Below are 17,455 nucleotides of genomic sequence, written 5' to 3'. Positions count from 1 at the left end.
AAAGAAGTCTGGTACTGGGAGGGGCAGAGGAGACTCAAGCATAATGGCACCCACAATTCATGCTATATGCTGTAAGCATTTATTGAGCTCTTACTGTGTGCAGGGTGCTATACATTTGTACAGGTTTTTTTGTTTGTTTTGTTTGTTTTTTGTTTTCGTTTTGTTTTGTTTTAGGATAAAAAGCACTCTCAAAGCCCATAGCCTCATGACAACCTGTAAGGTGGTAGTAATGGTGCTCCTTTACAAGTAAGAAAACAAAGGCTTAAAGAGGGTAAGGAACTTGCCTTAAGTCACACGGTGAGTTGATGAGGACCCAGGTCTCAGTTCTGAATAAGAATTCCTTGGTGGGGGGGACTTCCCTGGTGGCCGCAGTGGTTAAGAATCCTCCTGCCAGTGCAGGGGACACGGGTTCGAGCCCTGGTCCGGGGAGATCCCACATGCTGCGGAGCAACTAAGCCTGTGCGCCACAACTACTGAGCCTGCGCTCTAGAGGCTGTGCTCCACAGCAAGAGAAGCCACCTCAATGAGAAGCCCGTGCACCGCAACCAAGAGTAGCCCCCACTCGCCACAACTAGAGAAAGCCCACGCGCAGCAACAGAGACCCAATGCAGCCAAACATAAATAAATAAGAATCCCTTGTGGGGAGACAGAAACAGTGTTAATTAATAGTGAGGTGGGGGCAGTGGGCTTCTGGAGTCAGGATATGTGTGATCCATGTGGACGTGGGAGGGAGTCAGAAGTCCATCCTGAGGTCTAACCCCATCTTTCCTCCTCCATTCCCCCCCCTCATCCTGCAGCATGGCCCTACCATCTCTGCCCCTGCTGGCAACCCTGGCTCTGGCCTGGGTCCCTGCGGCCTTAGCTGATGCTCTGGAAGGAGACAGCTCAGGTAAGCAACCCCACTCAGGGTCACTGTCAGTCTCCTGCATCTCCCCTGTGGTAGGAAGGAGCCTCTTGTTCAGCCCTAACCAACGTCTGTCAGCCTTGAGGGACCCAGGGAGGAGACAGAATTGGGAGCACTGTGGGGGAAGATCAGGGCAGGGACACTTGAAAATAAGGGATGATTTGTGGGCCGCTGGTCGAGTGGCGGAATCTTGGGAGTAGGGCTGGGGAGGGGCACTAGGTGCATGGCTGCCAGTCTCCAGGGTGGAGGATGGGAGACCCTTGGGGCACAATGAATGGGGCTGGGAGGCAGAACAGAGGTGGAATTGGGAGAAATCGTGAAAGTGACTGAAGGGAACAGACTGGGAAACTTTGGGGACAAGGCTGCAGGACGCAGGGGGTGAGGTTAGAAGACCCTGGGGTGGGGGCCAGGAATCCTGGGGTGGTACTGGGAGACTTTGGGGGTGAATTTGACTGGGAGACTTTGTGGATCGGTCTGTAGACCGTGGGAGGTGGGCCTGGGGGACCTAGAGGTGGGTTTGCAGGACTCAGCGGGCCCGAGCCCAGGTTCCTGGGGGCGGGGTTACGAAAACCCCCGGGCAAGGCCCGGGAATCCTAGGGCGGGGCGTCGGGATCCTGGGGCGGGGCTCGGAAACCCTGGGGCGGGTCGTGGCAGATCCACAGCACGAAGTTCCAGCCGGCCCCGCCCGCCCACAGAGGACCGGGCTTTCCGCGTGCGCATAGCGGGTGACGCGCCGCTGCAGGGCGTGCTGGGCGGCGCCCTCACCATCCCGTGCCACGTTCACTACCTGCGGCCGCCGCCAAGCCGCCGGGCCGCGCAGGGCTCCCCCCGGGTCAAGTGGACCTTCCTGTCCGGCGGCCGGGAGGCCGAGGTGCTAGTGGCGCGGGGGCTACGCGTCAAGGTGAGCGAGGCCTACCGGTTCCGCGTGGCACTGCCTGCCTACCCAGCGTCACTCACCGATGTCTCCCTGGTGCTGAGCGAGCTGCGGCCCAACGACTCGGGCATCTACCGCTGCGAGGTCCAGCACGGCATCGACGACAGCAGCGACGCTGTGGAGGTCAAGGTCAAAGGTGAGAGGGCAAAGACGGAGAGAGGTTCCCGGAGAGAGGGAGGGGAGCCCACAGTCTGAAGCAGAAGCAAACACCTAGAAGGCACAGACTGAGTTGGAAAAGGAGTGGGTAGCTACAGGCCTCTGTTACCTCCTTTCTCTCTTCAGGTGGAGGAAATTCTACCCACAGTCTCACTGAAGCCCCTCATGCTGTAGAGGGGGCGCAATTTGGACTTTACCCTTTGTATACAGGGGGTTGACAAGGAGGGGAAGGGGAAGTCAGTGTGCTGGGTGATCCTGCCTCAGGATCCTCTCTGCCCCGCAGGGGTCGTCTTTCTCTACCGGGAGGGCTCTGCCCGCTATGCTTTCTCCTTCGCTGGGGCCCAGGAGGCCTGTGCCCGCATCGGAGCCCGAATCGCCACTCCGGAGCAGCTCTATGCCGCCTATCTTGGGGGCTATGAACAGTGTGATGCTGGCTGGTTGTCCGACCAGACCGTGAGGTGGGCTGGGGCTGGGGCCCTGGAGCTTCTAGCTGTTTCTGAGGTGGGCTGTGGCCTCTGGTTCTGCCAGGGGCTGCCTCAGGCTGGCCATATAGGGCTCCCTGCCTCTGGCGGATGAAGCTGGTCTTTGGAGGGTGGGTTAGGACCCCGCCTTGGTGGGGGGTGTGCATTTCTGCAGAGCTAGGAGGACAATTGGCTGCACTGAAAAGCAATGGGATTCAGGAGGGTCACCGTGGGATGGCTCCCTGGTGAAGGCATTTGTACCCCTTCCCCAGGTATCCCATCCAGACTCCACGAGAGGCCTGTTATGGAGACATGGATGGCTTCCCTGGGGTCCGGAACTATGGAGTGGTGGACCCGGATGACCTCTATGATGTCTACTGTTATGCGGAAGAACTAAATGGTGATTGGGGGTAGGGAGTTCCCAGGGGAAGAGCCCCCTCTCCAGTGCTGCCCATAGGTCCTCCTGGGCCTCTGCTGGACCTTATCATCCTTTATCATCCTGTATTTAAGTGGGCAGCCAGCGGTAAGGAAACAGTCAGTGTCCCTCCCTCCAAACACTGTCATAGAGACAAGTTCATGGCCAAAGCCTCAGACAGGTGGTAGGAGACTGAGTTTGACTCTGCTGTTACCTGTTGTGCATCTCTCTATGTTTCAGTATCTCTGAGCCTCAGTTTCCTTCTTGGCAGAATTAGGAAGTTGGGCCAGTTTCCTTCGAGCAATATTATCGATCCTAAGGTTCTATCTAGACTTCGATCCTATAAAGTAGTGTGATGGACTGCATGTCGCAGATGAGGAGACTGAGGCCCAGAGAAGCTTGCCCAGAGTCTCTGTGGGAGCCCAGGGTGGAAGGAGCTCCCTTCTTGGTAACCCAGCCTCTTCTTCTCCCCAGGAGAGCTGTTCCTGGGTGCCCCTGCAGACAAGCTGACATTGGAGGAGGCACGGGCGTACTGCCAGGAGCGGGGTGCTAAGATTGCAACCACGGGCCAGCTGTATGCAGCCTGGGATGGTGGCCTGGACCGCTGCAGCCCAGGCTGGCTGGCTGATGGCAGTGTGCGCTACCCCATTGTCACACCCAGCCAGCGCTGTGGTGGGGGCCTCCCTGGTGTCAAGACTCTCTTCCTCTTCCCCAACCAGACCGGCTTCCCCAACAAGCACAGCCGCTTCAATGTCTACTGCTTCCGAGGTGAGCCCACCTCCCTGCAGAGGCTGAGACCAACCTCAGGGAGACGGAGTCGAGGCCGTCGCTCTTACCCCAGCCCCGACCAGTTTCTCTTGGATCTTTGCCATTTGCCTCAAGGAGCTTTGGGTGGTGCTCAGCTTGTCACTTAGGGTTCTAATTCTGGTTGTGCCCTCTGACTTGGTCTTTGTGGCCTCAAGGAGGGCTCACCTCGCTGCATCTCCTCACCTGCCTCCACACCAGTAGTCCCTGCCTTGTCTCTTCCTGTTGCAAAGCTGCCTCTCCCTTATTGGGCTGCCAAATATGTCTCCATCTCTGGTCAGCTCATGAGCAGACCAGAGATGACTGACATTCTCTGAATCCAATGAATGATCTGCTCCAGTTAACTAAATACGCTTCAGAGGGGTTTCCAGAACCTTCAGCTTGAAGGTATCAGATTTTTACCACCAAATATTGAGGGACAGACATAATTCCCCCCACAGGGAGCAGGTCCTTAAAGACAGCTGGGTGTAGAGATGGCTTCCTGCCCACATCTTATATTGGGAGCTGGAGGGGAGGCAGTGCCTGCGACCCCCAGAGGCACAGGGCCCAGGCCAAGGATGACTGACAATCAGGGAGGCATTGCCATGGAGCATTGGAGTCCCTGCCCCAACTGTGAGCCTGCAATACTGGTACAAGGGCTGGAGGCAGAAATGGAAAGAGAAGACACAGCCTACTAGGAGCCCTTAGTCTGAAGGAGGAAGACACAGTTTCTGCCATGGGAGCCCCCAGTCTGACCAGAGACGAAATGCTTCACTCCCAGCACAAGGAAAGACTGAGAGAAAAGCATTACTTCCCCTGGGACAGATCTCCAGGTGGCTTTGGCCCGAGGCTGGGAGGGATGGGGAAGGGAAGTCCACAGGAAGACAGGTCCATCTGGAAAGACTTACTTGAACACAGATAATGGGGATGATGATGATGATAATTATAACAATAGTAGTTAACACGTCTAGCACTGATTATAATTATGTCCCAAGCACTGTTATGGAAAGAAATTGAAGGAGGAACTGAATCAGGAGAAGAGGGGAAGGAAGAGGACGACTATGGCTGGGAGCAGGTGAAGGGCAGAGGCGGGCAAGGGCACAGGTTTGCTTGTCTGCTATGAGCAAGGCTCACTGAAGCAGGTGACGCAGGCAGGATGTGCTGTCCTGTCTTGTCTGGCTGAACACAGCTGGCCCTCAGGGCTTTTCTTAGCCCAATTCCACCTTTGCTTCACTGGCTTTCTGCTCTTGGTTCCCTTCCCCTGGGACAAGGTAATTCATTCTAAAACTCTGGTTATTTGAAGAGAGCAGATCCTGGAAGGATGGGGTGGCCACTTGCCCTTTTGCCCCAACACCGAGATCATCAGGTGGTGATGATTGAATGTCCTTCCTGTACCCTACCCTTCAGCTCTCCTGTGGTGATGGCAGCCTGTCCCCTTCCATTTCTAGAGTCTTAGGATGACTGGGATTCCCTCACACCTTACCCTAAAACCAGGGTCCCAAGGTGCTGAGGCCATTCTGTCCATCCTTCTGCCTCCATCTCCTTACTCAAGGGATGACCTCTTTCCTGAGCCTTCCTTTACCATTCTATCTAAAGTAACACTTCCCATCTCCTTACTAAACTTAATTGTTCTTTATATGGAAACATTATATGTTTATTTGTTTGTCTGTATCTAGAACATAAATTCCCTTGAGGGCAGGAAGCTTGCTGTTCTGCTGTGCACTGTATCCTCAGTGCCCAGGAGAATGCTCGGGTACTTGATTAATGCTTGAGGAATGAGTGATGAAGCCCCGGGGTGCTCTCTGGGCCCCATGGGTGCTCCATAGGGAAGACGAGAGACAATTAAGAGAATTCCATGGTCTCTGAGTCTAAGCCAGAACCCTCACATGCAGGCCTGTGAGGGCAGAGGCACCTCCTTAACCTCCCATCGGCACTTTCCTCCTGCCACAGACTCTGGCCAGCCCTCTGCCATCCCTGAGGCCTCTGACCTGGCCTCTGATGCACTGGAAGCCATTGTCACAGTGACAGAGACCCTGGAGGAACTGCAGCTGCCTCGGGAAGCTGTGGAGAGCGAGTCCCGGGGAGCCATCTACTCCATTCCCATTATGGAGGATGGAACAGGTGGAAGCTCCACTCCAGAAGACCCAGCAGAGGCCCCTAGGACCCTCCTAGGTAACTCAGATCTCTTATCCTGGGGATATCCACACCTGGGAGAAGTTGGGGCAGAAAGGGCAAGCCCAGGCTGAGGCCGGGGTTGTCGCTGCCGTGATGCTCCCCTGTCCTCTCTCAGCAGCACAGTCGTGCAAGGCACCTCTCCTGTTCCTCTCCCAACCTTTGCCTTTCCAGCAAATCCCACTCCCAGATAGCTGGGTCTGGAGATGCTTGGACTAAGGAGCTGCCCTCTGGGAAGGAGGGATCTCCCTTCTTTGGTCTCTCCTCCCCCTCACCTACCCAAAATAAACAGAGAATTTTAACAGACTGGGAGAGGGAGATGCAACCACCAGGTCTTCCTGGGCTAATGACAGCTCATAGAGCCTTCTCAAGTGTTGCCTCACTATTGCAGCTCCAGTGGAAATTCTTCTGGTGTGGAGCAAAGGCAGTTCCTCCCCAGGGCAGGCTCTTCCCTCTCCCTGAGGGCTCACCCTCCCCAGCCCCACCTTTCTCCCCTTCCCCTTCCTTCTTCCTGTCCTCTGGTGGGTGCTGTCCCTGGTGCTGAACCATCTGTGCTTTGCCTAGAATTTGAAACCCAATCCATTGTACCTCCCCTGGGGTCCTCAGAAGAGGAAGGCAAGGTGTTGGAGGAAGAAGAGACATACAAGGATGAAGAAGAGAAAGAAGAGGAAGAAGAAGAAGAGCAGGAGGTGGAGGACGAGGCCCTGTGGGCCTGGCCCAGTGAGCTCAGCAGCCTGGACCCAGAGGCCCCTCTCCCCACGGAGCCGGCTCCAGAGGAGTCACTCTCCCGGGCATCCCCACCAGTGAGGGCGGTCCTGAAGCCTGATGCATCACCACCTCCCTACGGAGAGCCAGAGGCTCCCAGGCCTCCAACGGTCCTTGGACCACCCACGGAGGCCCTGCCCTCTCCCAGGGAAGGGAACCTGGCATCCCCATCACCTTCCGCTCCGGTTGGGGCAAGAGAGATAGGGAAGGAGACTGGGGGTCCTGAGCTGTCTGGGGTCCCTCGAGGAGAGAGTGAGGAGACAGGGAGCTCCGAGGATGCCCCTTCCCTGCTTCCAGCCACACGGGCCCCTGAGGGTACCAGGGACCTGGAGACCCCTTCTGAAGAGAATTCTGGAAGAACTGTCCCAGCAGGGACTTCAGTGCATGCCCAGCCGGTGCTGCCCACTGACAGTGCCAGCCATGGTGGAGTGGCCGTGGCCCCCTCATCAGGTAACTTTGCCCAAGGCTCAACCTCCCTCTTTATCCTCGTCCTCTTTCCCCCCCTGCAGCTCTGGATCACCTGACCTATAGTCCTTTAACCCACCACTGCCCCAGACTCTCTTGTCCTTTGCCTTCATTCTCCTACCCACCTCTACCTGTGGGCTTCCAATCTTGGATACCCCACCTTGTGACTTCCATTCCAGCTCTCTGAGTCCTCACCCTGTAACCCCCAACTCCATGACTCCCACCCTGTGACCCTGTCCCTGTTTCTGAAATCCACACTGTGACCCCCAGCCCTACCACCAAACACCTGGAACTTTTTCCTACCCTCGGCTCTCTACCTGTGACCAACATCTCACTGGCCCCACAGAGGACCCTCATGCCTTGTTCAGTGGGTGCCCTCATTGCCTTTTGCGTTCTTCAAGGCCCAGGCCCATCCTCCACTGCTCCCTCCCCGTCCTGTGTGCCACCTCCCTTCAGCTGCCTCCCACTGGTATCAGGGAAGCCTGGGGTCCCATGCCCACCCCTCAACCTTTGGGGTCCAGGAGAGCCCTATCCCCACAGAGCCTTAAGCAACTACTTCTGTGAAGTACTTTTTTCGACTGTTTCATGGAAACAAGCCTTGGAAATAAATCTCTATTAAACCGCTTTATAACCAAAACTCTGGCACCCTCTGTCTCCACCCCCAGCTGTTTGCCCCTCTCATTCCATGGAGTTGTGTCCTGGGTAGCTCTTTGATGGTTCTTTTGGTGCCATCTCTCCCTCTGTGTCTCTCTGTCTCTCTCTTTCTCCCCCTGGGTCTTTGTGTGTCTTTGTGCCTCTTCCTTCTCCATCTTCAGCCTGCACCCTTTCCTGTCCTAGCAGTCTAACAGCCCCTGCCGTTCCCTTGTCCTCTCCTCAGGCCTGTCTCCGCCTTCCTTCCTGACTGCTGAGATCCCAAATCTGACTGTACACTTTACCCCAGAGAAGTCTTTGTCTGTCAGTCTGCGAGAGTGCTGGGAGTTGTAGTCCCTCACTCCTGATGGAGAGAAACCTCTGCTGGCCAGAGTGTGTGTGTGTGTGTGTGTGTGTGTGTGTACACGTGTCCCTTTCTGATCCATCTTGATGGCTCCCATCTAGAGCCATACATACAGAGGACTGACAGAGAAAGCCCCTCTTAGCATGAAGGCCATTCCCTGGTGTCCAGGTGCCCCAAGGCTCTGTTCCCCTCCCCCACATATCGGCAGGGGAATGGTATCTCGCTTTCATCCCACTGCCCATGGCCTCCCCCTCCTCCACTAACTCCTGCACTAATGACCACCCTCACCCACTATTTCACCCTTCCTGAACCCAAAGGATCTCAAAGTTCCTATTGCTGGAGAAGAAACAAATCAGGAGGGGAGGATGGAGAGTGTGGAGGGAGGGGGAACGGGGAGTTAGGTTCTGGGGTCTGAGAGAAAGAAGCCCTATCTATTCAATGAAGGTTGAGCTTCCAAGTGGAGATCTCTGGAGAAGGCTGGGACCCTCCTAGTACCAGGGCCACTCGCCTAGATGGCCCAGGGTGGGCTAGGGGGCTCTACATCACACCTAGGCTCACTCATTTCAACTACTGTCTCCCTGCCCAGCTGGCCTTGGAGTTCAGTGCTGTGGGGTGAGGAGGGCCTTTGGTGGGAGAGGATCACCATTGGAAGTATCTGCGGTGTCTTAGTTACCCCACCTGGGGGATGAGTGAGAGGTCCTCCAGCCTGCTATTGCAGCAGGAAGGAAGGAAGAACTTTCTGATTGTGTATAGTAGTTGATCCAGAAGGGGGGAGGTGGAAGACCAGAAAGTCTCAAGAGGAGTTCCTTCACCGCCAACACCCACCCCCCACCATCCTGGTTCAGGTTCTGCCACCCACAGCCAGGGGGAGGGACCTGTGGCTTGGGTACAGCCCCAGGGACCAAGTTTGAGAGTCTTTGGCCCCCAGGGTTAGGGAGTTGGACAGAGAGGAGCAGAGAGGATCACGGGAGGAGCAGGAAAGTGTGAGGAAAGGAAGGGGGCTCAGGACTCCTACCCTCTGTAGGACCTGGTCCTTAAAGGGTTAAATAAAACACTTCCCCTTCTTGCTTTGCCCTAGGAGGTAGCAGTACCAGCTTGAAAGAAACTATTGGCAGAAGGGGTGATGACAGGGGGAGTGGTGTTGGAATAGCTGATTCATTTTACCCAAAACAGCTAGGTCATCCCAGCAAAATTCTTTGAATCACCTCCAGCTTCTCCTCCCCCCACCTCTGCTCTGATCCCCACCAGGCAGTGGGATCTTGGGCCAGAGTAAATCACTGTGGGCATGGGCCTTGGCTGCTAGGAGTGGATGGCTTGGTCTGAGGGGTCCTGCCCAGGGCTGGGCCGAGAACACTGACCTGCTCTGTCAGTCTGTGGGGCCATCATCTCCAGGTCATCCAGATCAGAAAGGAGTAGAATCTGACAGCCCCTTCAGCACCTAGGCCCAGTCTAAGGGCAGCCACCCAAGATCATGAGAGAGAGTCCAGAAGAGAAGGCAGATGGCCTAGCCAGACGGAGCTGGATGTAGACAACAGATTGCAGGCCTTCAGAGTAGTGTGTTAGTCCAAGAAGACTGCCTGGAGGAGAGGGGCCAGAAGGAAGGAACAAAAGGGACTGAAGGGGTTTCTAGGCTGGGGAACCTGCAGGAGGCCCCAAGTGGAGGGGGAAAGGGGAGCCTGGTAACGGGGTGGGGGGAGAGTCCTGGGAGATAAGAAGGGGAGGCAAAGAGGTTGGGTGATGTTGAGAGAGTGTGTGGAGCCAGTGCTACAGGACAGGGGGAGCTGCTGCAGCTCCATTCCTGGGAAGGGTTGGGGGGGGCGAGGGAGTAGGGCATAGAGTGAGGGACGTGCATTGGATCTTCACTAAGAGCTTCTGGGCCTGGCTCTGCCCAGTGGACAGCAGGAGGAATGGTTAGCTCCCTCCTAGACCACCCCAGTGTCAGATCCCAGAAGCAGTAAATGGCAGGCCACACCTCACTGTTGCTATGGTGACTCTCCGAGTCTCCTTCAGTTCCACCCAGCCCACCTAGACTACACAGAACTGTGCTAGGACCTGGCACAATGACAAGGGGTGGGGGACTAAACTCTAGGCCTAGAGAGGTAAAGTGACTGGCTCAATGTACCCAGCAGATCCAGGAGCTAGGTAAGAGTCCAGGACGCATGACTGACAGCCCAGTATCTTTCCCCTTAGTGGGATTAAACCCTGAAGGCCTTCCTGGACACTCCTCTCGGCCCCTGTTAGACGTGGCCCACACTGGTGGGCATGACAATGACCAGCACTGGGCTGAGCCAGTGCTGAAGTGGGGGGCAGTGAGGAGGGGAAAAAACCCAGAACTCAGGTCTGGGCTGTGACCAGAGGCAGGCTCCAGGGAGAACATTTAGGGTGCTGTGATAGCCCCCAGGACAAGCGGGTCAGGGCTGGGACCCCTGAACCCTGTGCTGCAGAGCTGTGCTCCCCTGGCCCCCCACCTCACACCTCTCTCCCTCTCAGGTTACTGTGTCCCCAGCCCCTGCCACAATGGTGGGACGTGCTTGGAGGAGGAGGAGGGGGTCCGCTGCCTATGTTTGCCTGGCTATGGGGGGGACCTGTGCGATGCTGGTGAGTGTGCTGAGGGGCTGCGGTGGGGGGAGAGCTGAAGCCTAGACCCTGCCACAACGCGCTAGTTCCAGGGGGTGGGACGGGACACTGGTTTTGGCCTTGCCATTAATGAATTTCCATTTGTTGTTGTTGTTGGAGGCACCCCGCACTTTGCGGGATCTTAGTTCCCTGACCAGGGATTGAACCTGGGCCTCCTGCAGTGGAAGCGCGGGAAAAGAATCCCCATTTCAGACAAATCACATAACTTCTCTGAGCCCTCCCCTCAATTTCCTCATCTGTTAAGTGGAATCAAAAAGGACTCTCTCAGGGAATCTATGCTCCTGAAATTTGGCAGGCAGGCAGTACTTGTCGGTTTCCATTCTCCTGGGAAGAGAGGAGGGTTCAGCTCTTCTTTAGGAAGGAGGATTGCAGAGACCCAGGCCGGGACTCCAGCCTCACCCTGGTCTGTGTCGCTCAAGAGAAGGAAGGCATCAAGGCCCCCCTCCGACCAGGGCCCTTCCAGCTCCTAGCTGCTCCTTTTCTACTCTCTCTTTGGCACCGCCCTCCTACACTTAGCCCGCCCCCTCGGTCTGAGGTGGTGGGAGGAGCCCAGTCCCTGTCTGGGGACCCAGCCTCTCAGAGTTTCGGCGTTCTTCCGCCTAAGGTGCCTGCCCTTCTGTGTCCTAGGCCTCCACTTCTGCAGCCCCGGCTGGGACGCCTTCCAGGGCGCCTGCTACAAGCACTTTTCTACACGAAGGAGCTGGGAGGAGGCGGAGAACAAGTGCCGGATGTACGGCGCGCACCTGGCCAGCGTCAGCACGCCGGAGGAACAGGACTTCATCAACAGTGGGCTGGGGACAGGGCGGGAGGCGACCCTCATCACCTGTTCTCTCACACACTCACTCACTCATCAATCAATCAATCAATTAATGAGTGTGTTAATTAACCCCCTTATACATTAATTCAGGTACTCATTACTTGGTTTACCTCATTCATTCATTCATTCACTTTTCTTTCCTCTCTCCCTCCGTCCCACTCCACACGTGGGTAGTGGGGCTTCAGGCAGGGGAGGGCTGAGATTCGCGCAGGAAATACACCTGCATCAGCCTGGCGGTTGCTTGGGGGCTTATCTTTAGTCGCTCCCCACCTCCCTGGCTCTCCTGCCTCCCTCTACTCTCCCCGACTCTGACCTTGCTGAGAGTTTTCACTTTTTCCAGAGTTTCCCTTTTCTAGCCCTGGTGATATTTTTCTTCTTCCCTCACCCCCCACGCCCCTGCCTTCCATCCCGCCCTTGTGCAGATGTTGGAGGGATAAGGATACCGGGAAGCGCGGATTTGGGGTTGCGGGAAGGACTTCCCCCCGCGAGCACCCACAGACAGCCCGATGACAGGGAATGGCCGCCATCTGCTGGCAGCGAAGCTCACTGCACACCTTCGTCTCCCCTGCGGTTCTTCCCCAGATCGATACCGGGAGTACCAGTGGATCGGGCTCAATGACAGGACCATTGAAGGCGATTTCCTGTGGTCAGATGGCGTCTCCCTGGTGAGAGGTTCTGGCCGCCCCTCACGCTGTCTAGGTCGCTTCTTCGAAGCATTTCTGCCCTCTACTCCCAATAACCCCCATCCCTCCCTCTCCTTTTGCTGGCCCCTTACCTTTTCCTCTTCCTGGCCCTCCTGCATTCCTTGTGTCCCCTTCTCTTCTCTTCTGGTTCCCATTATCCTTCCCCCCAAAGCCCCTGACATCTTCTTTTCCCTTCTGGGTCCCCTACTCCCCATCCCTCTAGCCTTCCCTCTCCTGGTGCCCCTCCCCCACCCCCTTCTCCTCAGGTCCTCCAGGTCCATTCCTCCCAGTGCTCCTGGGGCTGGAGCTCCTCACCACCTCCTCCATCCTCCCCCCACCCTCCCAGCTCTATGAGAACTGGAACCCTGGGCAGCCAGACAGCTACTTCCTGTCCGGAGAGAACTGCGTGGTTATGGTGTGGCACGATCAGGGACAATGGAGTGATGTGCCCTGCAACTACCACCTGTCCTACACCTGCAAGATGGGGCTGGGTGAGGGCGGGTGAGGGGGAGGAGGGGTGGGGGCTAGAGAATCCTGGAACTGATGTGTGTGCAGAAGGAGGGTGCAAAGCTACACAGAGAAATCAGAAATGCGTCCCAGGCCGTGGGCATGGGCGGGATAACAAATTAGACGGGTCCATTTGGAACCCCTACTCTTTATTATTTATTTATTTGGTTGCACCGGCTCTTAGTTGCGGCCGGTGGGCTCCTTTGTTGTGGCATGCAATCTCTTAGTTGCAGCATGCACGTGGGATCTAGTTCCCTGACCAGGAATTGAACCTGGGCCCCCTGCATTGGGAGCTCGGAGTCCCAACCACTGCGCCACCAGGGAAGTCCCTGGAACCCCTACTTTTTTGTGTGTGTCAGGTTATGGCCTACTCCTCTCCTCCTTCATCCCAATTCTGGGAACTGTTACCCCCAGAGCCCAGCTCCCAGTTCCTGACTGTGTCCCCCCTGCAGTGTCCTGTGGCCCCCCACCAGAGCTGCCCCTGGCTCGAGTATTTGGCCGTCCACGGCTGCGCTATGAAGTAGACACAGTGCTTCGTTACCGGTGCCTGGAGGGCCTGGCCCAGCGCAACCTACCACTGATCCGCTGCCAGGAGAATGGTCGCTGGGAGCCCCCCCAGATCTCCTGTGTGCCCCGCAGGCCTGTGAGTGCCAGGAGGAGGCAGGTGGGGGGCACTAGCCAACACAACCCTGGGCTCCAGTCCTAGCTCTGTCCATCACTGGCTGTGTAATCTTGGAGTTATCACTACCCCTCTCTGGGGCAAAGAGGAGGTGGGCTGAATGCTCCGGGGTCCCCTTCAGTGTTGCTGTCTGAGAATATGCAGCCACAGTCTGGGCTCTTAAGGGCTGAGCCAGGCAAAGTGTTTTGATGAGGTCAGAGGTCAAGGAGCAAGAACCCAGAGGGCAGGCTCTGAGAAGAGAGAGAAGGAGGAGGAGCCCAAGGGTGGAGGGTGAGTGTGTGTGTCTTTCCCAGGCTCGAGCTCTGCGCCCAATAAAAGCCCCAGAAGGACATCAGAGGAGGCTCCTGGGGAGCTGGAAGGCACGGTTGACACCCCCTCCCAATCCCGCTCCAGGTCCCTAAGGGTCAAGGCCCCCAGCACTGCGCTCTGCCCCCAACCCTCCCTCCAACCCATGCTTTTCCCATCACAGGGAGTGACAACGAGAGGGGTGGAGCTGAAGTCCAGGTGATAGTGCCTGGAGGGGCTTCTGTGAAATACCTGGGTAGCTCCAGCCCTGCCTTAGGCTCTCTCACCCCTACCCTGGGCATCAGGTTTTTCCCTCAGGGCCTTGAGTAGGTCCCTAAGTGCCTCAACTGCCCTCTCCTTGCCAGCCATCCTGTCCTCTCCATTCCCCTGGGGGGCTCTGTGCCCACTCATTCTCGGTTTTCCAAGAGAATGGGTTCGCAGGATGGAATACCTGTAAAACCAGCAGGAAATAAAGCTGCATTTGAGCCCAAACAAGTTTGATGCCTCTGTGTGTGAGAGAGAAAAGTGGAGTTGGGCCGGGCCTCACAGGATGAATAGACCTTCTGTGTTTATTAGCTTCTGAAGATCAGAGAAATCCTCAAGATGTCAGTGCCCGATATGAGTGCCCGGCACAGAATAGCTGCCCTGTAAGTATTTATGGAATGAAGAAGCCCACGGGGGTTGGGGAACAGCATGAGGATATTTGGAAGAAGCTGGAGTGCCCAGAGTGTCCAGTCAAGCAGACCTGGAGTTCAGTCTGGGGAGGTAGAGGGGCTGAGGGCCCGGAGAGGAAGGCAGAGAGGTGGGTGCTTTGGTGTCCCCATTCCGAGGTCCCAGAGGGGGATTCTCCCAGGGGGTGTGAGGGTGAAGGGAACGCAGAGGGTTAGGCTTCAAGAAGGCTTACTTTCAGCAGAAGAAGCAGAGATGCAGGAACGGGGAAACAAGGGCGGGCGGGGATCTGGGGAACGACCTGTGAGGCCCATAGGCTGTGGTCAGCAGAGGGCGCTGCGGCTGCAGACACGTCAGCCTGAGAGTGCCGTGTGCGCGTGCGTGAGTGGAGCCGAACTGGAGGAGTCCCAGGATACCGCCAGGGAGCGCTGGGGTCTGTCTTTCTGAGGAGCCCAGGGAAGGGAAGCGGGTTGCGGGCTGTGGGGCGGGAGGAAGGTAGGACTTCCGGCCAGGCTGAGCTGGCCCTGGGGTCTGTGAGTCAGCGGAGATTGAGATGATGAGGTCACTCTCTGAATAGTGGAGAGAGAATGATCAGCTGCGTGTGTGTGTGTGTGTGTGTGTGTGTGTGTGTGCGCGCCTCATCGCAGTCCACTGAATTGTGCCTTCTTGTGCCTCCTGGTAAAGTGTTTTGTCAGCATGCTGTCTTCTTTTTTTTTTTTTTTTTTTTAGCATGCTGTCTTCTTGATGGGGATGAATCTTACAGCTGCAGAACTTAACCACACTGGTTCACACACATGCACACACGTGTGCACACTGTCATGTGTACACACTTCTGCTTGTGCCCACGGTCACACCACATTCACACACATGGGCAGTTCTTACTCCTTTTTGCAGAAGTCTGTAAAACCTGATAAACCTAAGGGATAGGGAGACAGATCCAGCGGAGCAAAACGCTTAGAGAGGGCAACATGAAGAGACCCAGACAAGTGAGACAGGACAGAGAAAGACAGGTGATTGCTGGGGGGAGCTGGGGGCTCTCCCAGGCCATCCCTGCCCAGGCCCATCCTGGGCCTTCTCCAGGTATGTAAACCCCAACCAGCTGGTCTCTGAGACACCAACACTGACCTCCCAGACCCAGCTCCCAACCAGTCACCAACCACCACATTCCTCTTTTCGCCCCAGGCTCTCCTGTCCCACCTTCTGCCCCGCCCACACTCCACACCTCTACACGACACAGCCTAGCATGGCTAGGGAGTGGGACTGTTTTTTAAGCAGCTGCAAAGAAGAAGATGATCCTGGGGCCAGAGCAGAACCCCACTTTATCCTATATTACCCTGCAATTACCCACTCATTGCACTTTTAGGGATGTCAGAGCATTAAGCTGGAATTGTAAGTGGATCAAGACCAAAGTGGGCCTTTGAAGGTGGGGTCTGAAGAGGAGAAGGCTGAGGAGGGGGCAGTGTCTGTCCTTGGGTTTTTATTTTTTTAATAAATTATTTATTATTTATTTTGGGTTGCATTGGGTCTGTATTGTGCGCGGGCTTTTCTCTAGCTGCGGTGAGCGGGGGCTACTCTTCCTTGCGGTGCGTGGGCTTCTCGTTGCGGTGGCTTCTCTTGCTGTGGAGCACGGGTTCTAGGTGTGCGGGCTTCAGTAGTTGTGGCACATGGGCTCAGCAGTTGTGGCTCACGAGCTCTAGAGCACAGGCTCAGTAGTTGTGGCACACAGGCATAGTTGTTCCACAGCATGTGGGATCTTCCTGGAGTAGGGCTTGAGCCCGTGTCCCCTGCATTGGCAGGCGGCTTTTTAACCACTGTGCCACCAGGGAAGCCCTGTCCTTGGGTTCTTAAGGGAGGTTGTCTGAGAAACATATCCTCACAGAGATGGAGTTTAGGTAGCAGGTTGGATTTCCTGGAGAGACTCTGCTGGTAAGCTGCAAGGGGCTTTGGTTTCCCAGCCTTGTCATCAGCTTTCTCACTGAATCTCCCGGCAGCAGTAGGCAGGGATCTACCATCATTGATCTGTGGGTGAGGAGAGTTCCAGAAGAACTAGAATCCCCCCTGTTCCCCTGACACCTGCTGAGCTGCTTGGGCAGGGCTGCCGGAAACGGAAGCCTTCTCCTGGCTTTGTTGGACTTCCTGGGGAAGGGAGAGCTGGTCCAGGGATGACTCAGCACGCTGCACAGAATCTAACCCCTGGACCAGTGTGTGTGTGTGTGTGTGTGTGTGTGGCCTCTCTTGGTCTGGATAGGGGGAATCGGCCCCTCATGGAGTGTCATCCCTATCTCTTTGGACAGCTGGAGTAGGGGCACAGCTGTATCTACCTCTGCCTCCAGGACACAGCAGAGTGCCCTGGGTATACGGTTAAGCTCCCAGCCTCCTTCCCACATATCTAGAATGGGGGTTCCCTCCCCCTCTATGTAGAGAGAGGAGGCCCAGCTTGGGTTAGGGGCTTGGGCATTGAAAAGGGGCCTGAGAGCCCAGGGAGATGGGCCTTCCAGAGGTCCTCCACCTGCCAGAGTCCCCAGTTTTTCCCAGGTTGCTCTTACCCACATCCCACCTCCCCATTCCTCCCCCACTCCCCACCCCCCCACCCATAACTCCCACACACTGCCCTGACCTCACTGAAGCCTTTGTCCTAGCCTGTCTGTGGGCCTGTCTCCTGGGCAGGGAGAGAAAGGGCCCCATTGTCCTGGCTGCCTTCTGCGACACAGTAGCTCCCAAAGACTTCCAAAAATGCTCAGCCTGTCAGACCCCCGTGGGTGGGAGGGCTTTCCGTAGGGGCTGCAGTCAGATCCCGCATGGAGTGAGGATCCAGGTGCTGTCTCTCCCGGCGGTATAAAGGTTCCTCTGTTCCCCAGGCTGAAGGTCCTTCCTGAGATCTAACTTCCCGTCTGCCTCCTGCAAAGCAGCCTTCTTCCTCCTGGGAAGGGAGAACTGAAAGATTCAGGGACAGAGCAGGAGAAAAGGATTGGGAAGGAGAGGAGAGAAAAGAAAAGAGGAAAATGGAAGAAAAATGTGAGGAAATTCCCCAACTGAAAGACTCTAGACTCTCGTTAATCGTCTGAGTGTGTAGCTCCTGTGGCCTCTGTGTTTATTTCCTGATGATTCTTCCTTGGTCTTTAGAAGTTG

General features: G+C 56.2%; 1 protein-coding gene across 1 annotated transcript; it reads left to right on the top strand.

Annotated features, from left to right (window-relative positions):
* Nucleotides 1–798: 798 nt before the first annotated feature.
* BCAN (brevican) lies at nucleotides 799–13,773 on the top strand (the record flags this gene model as incomplete). The annotated part of the gene is made up of 13 exons (XM_082664942.1): nucleotides 799–889; nucleotides 1,600–1,974; nucleotides 2,278–2,452; nucleotides 2,728–2,855; nucleotides 3,345–3,638; nucleotides 5,604–5,825; nucleotides 6,390–7,040; nucleotides 10,540–10,647; nucleotides 11,314–11,472; nucleotides 12,086–12,168; nucleotides 12,533–12,677; nucleotides 13,146–13,336; nucleotides 13,666–13,773. The coding sequence occupies 13 exons, from the start codon at nucleotides 799–801 to the stop codon at nucleotides 13,771–13,773; spliced, it is 2,730 nt and encodes a 909-aa protein (XP_082521068.1).
* Nucleotides 13,774–17,455: the final 3,682 nt, after the last annotated feature.

This window comes from Grampus griseus (genome assembly GCF_964374135.1).
Source record: "Grampus griseus genome assembly, chromosome: 1".
NCBI classification, from domain to species: Eukaryota; Metazoa; Chordata; class Mammalia; order Artiodactyla; family Delphinidae; genus Grampus; species Grampus griseus.
The sequence above is the reverse complement of the archived record's forward strand: the minus strand, read 5'-3'. Positions and strand labels throughout refer to the sequence as shown.